Source organism: Gouania willdenowi, chromosome 12 (genome assembly GCF_900634775.1).
Source record: "Gouania willdenowi chromosome 12, fGouWil2.1, whole genome shotgun sequence".
NCBI lineage: Eukaryota > Metazoa > Chordata > Actinopteri > Blenniiformes > Gobiesocidae > Gouania > Gouania willdenowi.
Genome location: NC_041055.1, coordinates 31405518 through 31418430, shown reverse-complemented (window position 1 = coordinate 31418430; position 12913 = coordinate 31405518). Strand labels below are relative to the sequence as shown.

The 12913-nt window shown below is 37.2% G+C and overlaps 1 protein-coding gene across 1 annotated transcript; it reads left to right on the top strand.

Moving 5' to 3' along the window:
* The first annotated feature begins 8833 nt into the window (after positions 1–8833).
* On the top strand, positions 8834–11548 carry LOC114473045 (neuropeptide FF receptor 2-like). The gene is made up of 3 exons (XM_028462435.1): positions 8834–9161; positions 10477–10576; positions 10660–11548. Exons 1-3 carry the CDS (start codon positions 8834–8836, stop codon positions 11546–11548), a joined length of 1317 nt encoding a protein of 438 aa, XP_028318236.1.
* Positions 11549–12913: the final 1365 nt, after the last annotated feature.

Genomic DNA, 12913 nt, shown 5'->3' with positions numbered 1-12913 from the left:
AAACATTAGTTTAATCCACAAACTCAAAATAAGTGTATTTAGAAAATAAATACTTTCATGTTTCTCCTTTGTGAAATATATCTTATTAACTAAAATGTCCTTTACAGCAGAAATTAAACCTGTTTCAATAAATTACAAAAAAAGAAAAGCAGTTTATTGAGCAATATCAAAAAAAAAATAGTCTGTGAATGTTTACCTATGATTTTGAAAGGATTTGATGTTTCCAGGTATCTCTGTAATGTGCTCCTGTACCCCCCCAGGGCAGTTATGGGAAACTGGTGGTCCTAAATTTGTGTGGCCCCTAAAGTAAATGACTGAAAATACTCAAAATGACAGAAATACATGCAAAGAAACCACAAAAATATACAAAATAAGAACAGAAACTGACTCCAAAAACACGCAAAACTACAACAACACGCAAAACAGCAGAAAATAAACAAAAGTTACAAAAAACAGTTATATTAAGACGATAGAAATATACAAAAATTATAGAAAAACCACAACAAAAATTTGGAAACAAAAATGGTAAAAACCCACAAACCCTTTGTTGTGTCCTGTACTCATTATTTTCATCATTTATACATGAATCGTTAATCTGGCCCTCGGATCAGAAAATGTAATTTTTGAGGCCCCCGCTGTGGTAAAAGTTGCCCACCTCTGCCCTACAGGGGTATGTGTACCCTGGTTGGGAATCATTGTAAAATATAAATCTCACAAATTTAATTAATTATTTTTTTAAAATCCAATACAGAATGAACAAACCCCACTAAGAGGTTTTTCTTCATATTTTTTGGTGTTTGCATCTTCACGTTGCACCAAAAAATGGTGCATGATGGGACCCCCACCATGCTTTTGGATCTGAACTGTTGACTGGGCCTCAGTTTTGACCTTTAAAACTGTTGGTTTGGACACATTCTGACTCTATGTAATCCTATTCTAAGTGTGTTTAGACACAGAATGAATTGGATTGAGCTAAAGAATTTGCTTCTGTCATCACATCTTGCTCTCGTCTCATTGAAAGATGAAAAAAAAAAGCTGCAGCTATAGTTTCCATGCTCACCTGATTAGTCAGCACTAATGAAGCACCATTGGGTCATTATTTTGAGTTCATTCAGAGGGAATAAAAGAGCAATTATGGTCCAGGATTATTCTTCAGGGATCATCTGCTGATTGTGACAGAGGCTGTTTGATGTTGGAATAACGTGAAGATTTCAGAGTTAGAGGAAGATTAGAACAGATTTGTTCATTCGACTGTTTAAAATCCAGCATTTTATGGTTGATCCTTTTTAATCTGTGATACTGTCGGGAAAACAACTGGATTTCAGGTTAAAAGAAAGATAAAAACAATGTTAAGATGATTAAGATTTGAACTTTTCAAACCAAACAACTTCAAGGTCAGTGGACCGTGACCTCCAAAATAAAGGTCCCAGAGAGCGGGGACCCTCCAAAATAAAGGTTCCAGAGAGCTGGGACCCCCACTACTGTAGCTGAAGGTGGTTGAACACAGACATGAACGTTGAACAGTCATGTGGAGACAGGACCATCTATAAGGGGAATAAAGGGGAGATTTTTGGGGTCCATTCATAAAGTCAGTAAAATGATGGTTTATTGTTCTATGAATCTGTGATAACCACATTTATTTATTCATCTGAATAATATCCACTGTTATCCAGGAACGTTTATTATTATTATAGTCATCTTAAAGATGGAAATCGTGGTTTTAATCAGAAATAAAATGGGTTCAAACTGACCAAAAATGGTTGAAAAGGTGGTGAAATGGGATTTTAAAAACCACAGAAATTGGTTAAAAGTTGCAAACTGGAGTGGACAAAAACAGACAGAAAAAGTGGTAAAAAAGAGTTAAAAATGTAAATATTGAAAGAATTAGTTTAATCTGGCAAAAAAATGGGAATGACAAATGGTGAATGTGATTAAATTGGAAAGAAATAAGCATTAAATATGGTGAAAAGAGGTTAAAAGTAACAATAAACGGTCGACATGTGACATTAGGTGGAAAAGTGATGGAAATGGTTTATAAGAATAAGAAAATGTCTTGCAAGTGGTAAACGTGCAGAAAAGGCATTTAAATTTGATGAAGTGTCAGAAATGGGAGTAATGTAGCAAAAATGCATTAAAAAGAGCAAAAATAATGGCAAGAAAAAGTGATGAAAATAGGTTAAAAAATGAATGTTCAAAAAATATTCTTGAAGGCATCTAGTGACCCCTCCCAGTGTCTCGCGTCCCCAAGGTTGAGAACCCCTGAGCTAGTGTACAGTTATGAAGCCTGAACATGTGATGTATCTGCATTACTATCTTGTACCACTAGAGGGCAGCAGAGAAGTTTATGAAAGTGCTCATGTTGTATGTAATCAGAGAATTTGCTTTGCTGCACTTTTAAACTCAATTTTATTTTCTACCTGGTGACTTTGTTAATTTATTAGTAGACGTAAAGCAAAGTAGCCCAACAGCATGATGGAACCACCCCCGTGTAATACTGTTAGTAGACACCACGATTAAAAAAACCCCTCCTTAGTTTAACCATTCTCTGTAAGATTAAAATAAAGAAAACACTTTCATCACAGGATAAAAAGGAATGGGAGGATTAATATAATGAAATTATAATATTGCTGCAGGTGAAGCTGAATTATTTTTCAAAAGAAGATTAAAAAACCTCAACAAAAGAAAAAATCCAGGACTGACCAGTAGATAAAATAGATAATAGCAGATGCAGATCAGAGGAAAGTAAAGATAAGACAAGACATTACAAGAAAAAATAAAGAAAGACCAGGCAAAAAATTACAAGGAAACATATTCAGATAAAATTATTGTAAAACAGCAAAAATAAATCAAAACAAAGCCCACAAACTCTCAGAAAACAGGCGTTGAAAACTCATTTTAGTTCAGGGGCCAAACATGGAGCAGTTTAAGATCTGTGGCCCTCAAGTGGGCCACAGATCTTATGCTGGAAAACAAGTAATTAACATTATTGTGCTCTAGTTTACACTTCTACGTATCCATAAAATACAAAATATGTAAGAAATCGACCATATACAAGCAATAAGTGATAAATATCAGTCCCAACAGGATTTACACTTTACATTTCCCAGATTTGTGACCAATTTCTATTTATTTAAGGGAAATATTTTAAGGAAAATTTAAGAATTTTTTAAGAATTTTGAGGTTTTGTCAACATTTTAACATTAATGACTGCCATCATCTGATAAAAGCACAGGGAAAGCAAAACTGCAAATATTGTTGAGTTTCATTTACACAATTTACAGTCATTTTTATTTTCTGCTCAGAGCCAAATTGGATGCTCTACATGACCGGATTTAGCCCCCAGGCCTTAAGTTTGACACATGTGCTTTAGAAACAGCAGCAGAGATCAATACAACACGATAAACCAGGAACTCAAACCAATATTTTTTATTATTGACCCCAAAATAAAACCAACAAACCAGCAAAATTATAATAGTTGGATCCGACAATAACAAATGAACCAAAATAACAAAAGAATGAATGAATAAAAACACTGAGAGGAAAAGCTTCATCAAGTCCAACACGTCTCTGAGGTTTTAGAACAATGTCCAGATCAGCTCAGCATGTGTTTCTGAGCCATTAGTGAAGATCCCTCTGGACTTTAGAGACAATGTTAATTATAGGAAGAGGAAGGATTTATTCTGTCAAAACTAATAAAGAAACGCTATATTTATTTAATCCACTCAGAGCTTGCATGAGGCACCTATAGTTAATATTCAGATAAAAGAATTTTAAAGTAGACACTTGTATTTCTACTCCACCAAACTCACCATTTTAATCTATTTATATCATCACTTTTTCTTGCCATATTTGTTAAAGATGAAAGATTAAGATTAAGATTTTGCACCGTTTAATAAATTTTTGCTACATTTCTCCCATTTCTGACACTTCTACATCACATTTCAATGCCTTTCCTGCACATTTTTTCCACTTTCCAGACATGTTCAGCACTTATAAACCATTTCCACCACTTTTCCACCTAATGTCACATACATTGACCCTTTATTGTCACTTTTAACCTTTTTTTCACCATATTTCATGCTTATTTTGACAAATTCTTCACAATCACAAATTGTCATGGACATTATTTGCCAGTTTAAACTAATCGTTCCTATTTTTTTTAAATTAGATTACCCCAACCATTTCTGCCACTTTTAGCCAACACTGACAACACTCTAATTTGCAACTTTTAATCATTTTTGGTAACTTTTAACCCATTTTATTTCTGATTAAAACAATAAGATGACTATATACTGTGGTGCTCTTTTTAATGCATTTTTCCTACATTACTCCCATTTCTGCTACTTCGACAAATTTCAATGCCTTTTCTGCACATTTTTTCCACTTTCAAGACATTTTCAACACTTATAAACCTTTTCACCACTTTTGTCACATATGTTCACCAATTATTGTCACTTTTAACCACTTTTCACCATATTTCATGCTTATTTTTGCCAATTTAACCACATTCATGATTTGTCATGGCCATTATTTGCCAGTTTAAACTAATTGTTCCTACTTTTAACCCTTTTTACAACTTTTTCTGTCCAATTTCTGTGGTCTCCACATGACTGTTCTTCAATGTTTATGCCTGTGTTCAACCACCTTCAGCTACAGTGGGGGTCGTTTAATAAATTTTTGCTACATTTCTCCCATTTCTGACACTTCTACATCACATTTCAATGTCTTTTCTACACATTTTTCCACTTTCTAGACATGTTCAGCACTTATAAACCCTTTCCACCACTTTTGCACCTATTGTCACATATGTTGACCCGTTATTGTCACTTTTAACTTATTTTTTAATCATATTTCATGCTATTTTTTGCCAATTTAACCACATTCACGATTTGTCATGCCCAATTTTTGACAGTTTAATAATTTTTTGGTGTTCGAGTCATGTGATCATCGTCTTCCTTTCAAGGCTACATTTTTGAGATTTTTTAAATATATACAATGGTTTTCTGCTGCTTTGATTCTAACATAAAATTGTTAGTTTCATGTCAGATGTTAGTTCTACCTGTAGTTTAAGTTTTCAGTGAAATGATTCCAAACCCAGACTTTAGGTTGGTTCTTCTTCTGTTGCACAATTCTTCTTCATAATGTAAATGGTGAAGCAACACTGCGCCCAGCAGTTCATGTATGGTACTGCAGCAAAAATGAAGCCAAAAGATTTTATCGTTAATTCACAACATTAAACGATGCTTCAAAGCAAATGTTTGTAGTCAACATTATCAATTATGTTAATGATCATTTGTGTATTATTACCATTATTACCTCCGCCAAGAGCAAAGCGCAGAAGCGAAGCGCGGTACGGTTATGTTTTACCCTCCGTTTGTTAACAAAACAACTTGAAAAGTTATGAAGTTATGATAAGATGAAATTTTCAGGAAAATTGATGAATTGGTCAAGGAACAGGTGATTAAATTATGGTGATGTTCTTGCAAACGAAAGAAAATATATAAAAATATATACTGTATATATCCCATACTTTTCCCATCCACACTGTGGAACTTCTCTTAAACATTATTTTAGAACACTGATGATGTCATCAACAGTGATGATGTCAGAATTCTATGCTATGCTAATGCTAATGCTAATGCAAAGCTAATGTAGTGAGACGCTGTCTGTCTGTCAGTTAGCAAGATAACTTGAAAAGTTCTGAATGGATTTGGATGAAATTTTCAGGAAAATTGATAAATGGTACAAGGAACAGGTGATTAAATTATTACGTTATTGTGAAGAAATTAAAAAGCTTATGTAATAATGCAAGAATACTAGTATATTTTTTGGGCGGAAAAAAAGTGTACATAACTTACAGTAGGGGCCCAACAAGATGGTTTGTACCCAGGGCCCAAAATGTGGAGCTACGGCCCTGCCTGCATGTGTTCAGGTGTCTTCATGTCATCATCTCATCATGTCAGCAGATGTTTTCCATATCATACATCTCACGTCTCCTCTCTGCTACAATGGACAGTTTGTATCCAAGGAAAAATGATATTAAAAAGTTTTTTCTCCAAACATCTAACGAGCGTGTGTGTCAGCGACAGTCATACAACACTTCTCATGTGTCAGAATGTCACACCTTCCCTTCTCTTCTGCCTTCACTCCTTCCTGTGATCCCACCTTCCTCACCTTTGGTTTCCATGTCTATCTCACACTCGTCTCCATTGATTTCCATTTCTCAGCTAATTATTTCATTCTGCAGAGGTGGCAAAGGTACTAGTCTTGAGTACTCAAGTAAAAGTATAGAGACGTGAATAAAAAAATACTCTGGTAAAAGGAAAAGTATTGAAGTTGATCTCACTAGAATAAAAGTAAAAAAATACATGCTGTTTAATGTACTTAAGTAAAAAAGTAAAAAGTAAAACAAATGTCCCTTCATTAATAAAACAGGGTTTTTAAACCAGCAAATTCAATATATTTTATTATTTTAATAAAGTACAGATTTTTTTCCTGCTCTCCCTTTTCTCTCTCGCTGTGCTTTTACATAGTGTAAATATGGAAATGTAAAGGACTGCCAGAGGCACATTATTCCTTACTTTATGTTATTTATCTTATCTATGGAAGGACTTACAGTATGGATTTATTTTGCATCTTGATTATGGAGTGGGTGGTCTGCCCTCAGGTGAGCTGTGATTGGTCGTGACCCAGAAGATGAGAAGGTTCAACAGATGGATTATGACGATGATGACGATGATGATGATGATGATGATGAAGAGGAAGATTGTCTCTCTAAAGCTGATCCAAAACATGTTTTGACCTCATTTTTTGTCAAAGCAATGTTTAAAAAGCTGTATTTATGTTAATATATATATAAAGATTTATATATATATTCATATCCATTTCCCCCCACCCAACACTGAGAATTCCAACTACATTCACCACCTTCCTGACAGACGCCCTGAGACGGTTGGTCATCTCTGAGCTCAGCGAGGGAAGCTTTCTACACAAATGGAAACATTTCATCTCATAACAACAGAAGAAGAAGAAGCAAAACTGAACAGACGTTTCCTGTAAAAGGTAAGAAAACTATCAGCAAAATAGAAGAGACGGCGTTGCATTTTTATTTGGAAAACTTCCTCTTATTCTTATTCAGTATGATTTAAAATCAATAACATGGGGCGTAATAATTAATATATTTATTCTACTGTGACAATATCTCATAATAATACATCACAGGTATGAATAACTGTAGGTTAGCTGTACAAGTTCAGTGGATTTGTGTTCCCATGACAACACAATTCTTGATTTTTGAGTTTTTAATCGTTAAAACTAACAGCTTGTTCTTCATTGCTACATGATAATGTGTTTAATACTGAATCTATGACCAATATATTTATACTGTAGATATAAATCTACAAGTGGGTCAATAATATGACACCTGAATATTCTGTCCAACTGTATTTATTTTAGTCAAAAAATGTTTAAATAGGTTGTGAATTAGTATATATGTGCTCACCTTCAGTTTCAGTTTATTTGTTTGTTTCGGTTAAATATATACAGTATATATATAAGACTGAAACAGGCAGAAGAAAAAAATGCTTATACGCCCCAACATAAATAACATTCAAGTAAATTATATTATATTCAACATTTAACAAAAAACACAAACATAATTCTACTGCTTCACATAACTCTTTTTTTTTTACATGTTTCTTACTCAATTACTTCTGTAATTTATTCTGTTATTTAATGTGTGAAAATATGATATCATGTGGTGAGACTGTCTAGCCATGACTGCTGTTTTGGAAAAATCTTTAAAACGACTCTAAATCTATTAAAATGTATATTCTGCCTTGTTTTAGTTTTATTATAGTTCTGTATAAGATTTGAAAGTATTTCTATTTTTATCTTAATCATAATATCCATGCAAACCTTGCCCGATGATCAACATTTTATGAAATATCATGCGGTGAAATCCTAAAACATCAAGTATAGATTTCTTAAGGTGTAACAGGGGACGCAGACACTATATTTTGTTCATTTCATGAACTTAAATGTCAATATAAAATCACTGAATCCCAGCTTTCACATGAGTCACTTTGCTCATCATGGATTTATTGTAGAGTGTGAGTGAACATTGTTGGACTGAATCAGGCGAGAGAATCAGAAGAATTGGATTATTGATTTCTATAGAGGCTGTATTGTTTTATGTAATTACAAGGTTTTCTTTTCCTGCTTCTTCTGGTCAGCAGGAGGGCGATCCTACAGAGAAAACACTGTTAGAGAGAGAGAGAGAGAGAGTGTCTGTGTGTGTGTGTTATTGAATGTTTAACCCAGACCATCAGGGGCAGGGGAAGGTGGTTGAACACAGACATGAACATTGAAGAACCGTCATGTGGAGACAGGACCATCTATAAGGGGGAATAAAGGGGAGAGATTTGGAAAAGTGGAGGAAAGGGTTTATAAGTGCTGAAAATCTCTTGAAAGTGGAAAAAACGTGCAGAAAAAGCATTGAAATTGACAGAAATGGGAGCAAAAAAATTATTAAAAGGAGCAAAAATATGGCAAGAAAAAGTGATGAAAATAGGTTAAAACATGGAAAGTTTGGTGTAGTTGCGGAAAAATGGTAAAAATAATCAAAAATGGGCTCAAATTGTTCAGAAAATATTCTTAGCTTCTTGACGGCATCTGGTGACCCCCTCCCAGTGTTTAACAACCCAAAGGTTGGTGAAAATCGCGATTACTCCTTCCTTTGACCTGAAGGTGTGAAGATGGGTGAAATCTAAAACTGGCTAACAGTGAGTCCTTATTGTGTTTCTTTCCTCTGGTTTTTTTTGTAGAAATCACAATGACCCAGAATCTGGTTTCCAACTTCACTTGGGAGATATCGGCCCCTCCCAACTCGTCTGAACTGCAGGGAAAGCCCTCGGCCTTCCAGAACTTCACCTACGTGGACTTCTACCTCCATAAACCTCCAGTGGCTGCAGTCTTTACCATCTCATACCTGCTCATCTTCCTCATGAGCATGCTGGGAAATGGAGTTGTTTGCTTCATCGTGCTGCGTAGCAGGAACATGCGCACCGTCACCAACCTGTTCATCCTCAACCTGGCCATCAGCGACCTGCTGGTGGGCATCTTCTGCATGCCGACCACGCTGGTGGACAACATCATAACGGGTATGAAAGAATCTATCAGATCAGACGAGCTTTGCTTAATGTCCATGTGTTGACAGTTTGTGGTCGACAGACATAAAGAAAATGTGAAAAAACACAAGAGTGCTGCAGGAAAACAGAAAGTATGCTTCGATATAGATCTACAAACATAGAACCATAGATCTACTTTAATATTCACATGAAAACATTTGCTCATCTAAATTATAACTCTGGCAATTTAGACTCTAACGTACTGAAGTACCCACAACAGGACCTTGTTCCTGCTAGGCTAACATGCTAACCGCTACACCACCAGGCTGTTAATGCTAATGCTAATGCTATCTTACACCTGTGACAATCATTAGAAACATTTTGTAAAACACTATCTTAGACATTGACTGAAAAACAATGACTGGTTTCTACTTTTACTTTTATTATGTCACACGTCAGAGAAAACCCTCAAATTTAAAATCAATGCTTGTCCCGATCCAATGGGAAGGAAACCAAATAATAAATCATAAAGCCTCACTTACACCAAGGAGGAGATATTTTCTTATACATATCTGTCGTCATTGGTGGAATTAAAATAATTCACATCTTGGTTCGTAATTTACTGATTTTTATTTATGAAATTTGACTCAGTTACGTCCGGTAGCCTGAATAGGATAGTTAATAATGGGGGTGTGAAATATCTGACAAGCCTCGCTGATAGTTAAATTCTTCTGGTCCATATCTGGCCCAGTGGGCCCACACCTGGCTTGTTCCTCCGGTCGACAAACCCTATGGAATGATGGTACGCTCTACTTCTGTTTGCCAAAACCTGGCCATAATCAAGCCATGTCAATGTCAGACCAAATAGATATAGTACCTTATATATGGGCCACATTAGGCTCACATCTAGATTAGTCAATGCTAACTTGCCATAATTCAGCCAAAACTGGCCCAAGTATGTTAGAGATAAAAAGATAACTCGTCTACATTTGTGGCATCATACGTGCGCCACAATGGGCCACTGTGATATTTGGCACTTGGCGGAGGTTTGCTCTCTCTGAGTATTTTTACAATTTTACCTCACTTTGTGATACAGCAAGAACTATTGTAATTTGTTGGGTTCTTATCTGTTACTTACATTTACAGTTAGGATGCCATTTGTACTGGAATACTTTATTTCTGATGACCTGAATAGGAAGTGCATTGTTATTTCTAATACTTTCTGATAATCATTTAGATTTTTCTTTTTATAATTTTGGAGCATAAATTTCCTATTAATGGACTTGTTTTCTTATTCATTCATTTATTAATTTATTTTCAAAAGCCTGTTTTTCCTCCTTTGTACCAGGATGGCCTTTTGGCTCAGTGCTGTGTAAACTGAGTGGGATGGTTCAGGGCATTTCTGTCTCAGCGTCCGTCTTCACTCTTGTAGCTATAGCTGTGGACAGGTGAGCATTAAAATATCATCTTTAGATGTTTTCAGTCACATCTTGGCATTTGGTTTTTTTTTGAATCCATGTGTTTGTTTCAGGTTCCGATGCATCGTCTATCCGTTCAAACAGAAACTGACCATCGGCACCTCTAAGCTGATCATCGTCATCATTTGGGTGCTGGCTGTGTCCATCATGTGTCCCTCGGGGGTCATGCTGCAGGTCACCAAAGAGCACAGCGTCCAAATCGTCCTTAACAACAGCACCCGACCATTCTACTGGTGTCGAGAAGATTGGCCCAATCAGGAAATGAGGAAGATCTACACGACTGTCCTCTTCGCCAACATCTACCTGGCTCCTCTCAGCCTCATCGTCATCATGTACGCCAGGATCGGAGTCACCCTCTGTAAGACCCCCATCCCCCCTGGACGAGGCAGTGGATCTGGATATGGAAGAAGCAGTGGGAACAGCAAAGTGACCATGGAGAGCCGTCAAACCATCACCAGGAAGAAGAAGCGTGTGATAACGATGCTCCTCATCGTAGCATTGCTCTTCATTGTCTCGTGGCTTCCCCTGTGGAGCCTGATGATGCTGAGCGATTACGCTAGTCTGACCGAACGCCAGTATCACATCATCAACATCTACGTGTACCCATTGGCCCACTGGCTGGCCTTCTTCAACAGCAGCATCAACCCTATCATCTACGGCTTCTTCAACGAGAACTTTCGTCGAGGTTTTCAGGCGGCTTTTAAATTCCAGCTGTGTTCCGCCGGCATCACTCGGCAGAGGAGCTACTCCCATCGGATCCGAGGGATCGCCGTGCTCCCCGTTCAGCCTGCGGGTCCAAGCAGATCAAACTCCAGGGTTGGAGCCGTGTTTGTAGGGAATGGGTTGTGTCAACGCAAGACAGTTCAAAGCTCCACGCCCAAACATGTGACCAAACACGAGGAGTTGATCCTGAACAACCTGCAAAAGGTTTCCCAGATTTAGACTTTAGGTTGTGATGACACAGTATGACAGTCTTTACTATAAGACGAGCAAAAACAACATGAAAAATATAATTGGCATCAATGAAAACTTTACACACTTTTCTTGTCTGGAGAAAAAAACCTCAATGTTTTGATTGGGAGGTCAAAAATTGAAAGTAACAAAAGTCAGTTTATCCCCATTGATCCCAAAGGTCCCCCATCGTTGTGGTAGAAAGGGTTGATTCTTCGGTGAAGAGGACCGCATTCCAACGTGCTTGAGTCCAGTGAGAGTGACGGCGGTTCCACTATTGCCGATTCTGGTGACAAACTGGTGTAAGAACGTTTAAAACTACCAGAACGTGGAATTGTCAGTCAGTAGCATGCAGTCTTGGGTGTACGGTACTGGATCTGATACGTGGCTGGTGTCTCTCAGGTGTCTCTGCTACAGTTTGTGTTGCTGTGCGGAAACGGGTCTTGAAGGTGCTGGAACACAATGTGACGATCATCGTCAGCAGTCGCTTCTCATTATCGTTCATGATGTGCACGATCGTCCACGGAGTTGGTTTCTTGCCGTCCAAACACGTGACCAAACATGGGGAGCTGATCCTGAAGAATCTGGAAAAGGTTTCCCAAATTTATACTTTAGATTGTGACAACACAGTGTGACAGTCTTCACTTTAGGACGAGCAAAAACAACATGAGAAATACACTTGGCATCAATGAAAACTTTACACTGAATTTTTTTGTCTGGAGAAAAAAACCCTCAAAAGTAACAAAAGTAAATTTGTCCCAAAATGATCCCAAAGGTGCCCCATTGTTGTGGTAGAGGCAAAACCTCGATTCGTCAGTGAAGAGGACCTTATTCAGTTAGAGTGACGTCAGGTTCACTCTTGACGATTTTGGTGACGAACTAGTGTAAGAACGTTTAAAACTACCAGAACTCGGGATCGTAGGTCAGTAGTCTTCTGCATACTAGACTAGATCTGATACATGGCTGGTGTCTCTCAGGTGTCTCTGATGCAGTTTATTTTGGCGTACGGAACCAGTCTTGAAGGTGCTACAAAACAATGTGACAATCATCGTAAGCAGTCGCCACTTGTTCTTGTTCAGAATGCGCACGATTGTATATATATATATATATATATATATATATATATATATATATAAAAACTCTTCCTCACCCACCACGGGTGGTCTCTTTTTTCCTTCAAGCTCGGGTCTTCTACCAGAGGCCTGGGAGCTTGAGGGTTCTGCTCAATATCTTTGCTGTTCCTATGGAGCTCCATGTATGCTTTCCCTGCCAGCATCTTACACCCTGCAGTTATGTGCTGGATTGTCTCAGGGGCCTCTTTGCACAGTCTACACCTGGGGTCTTGTCTGGTGTGAT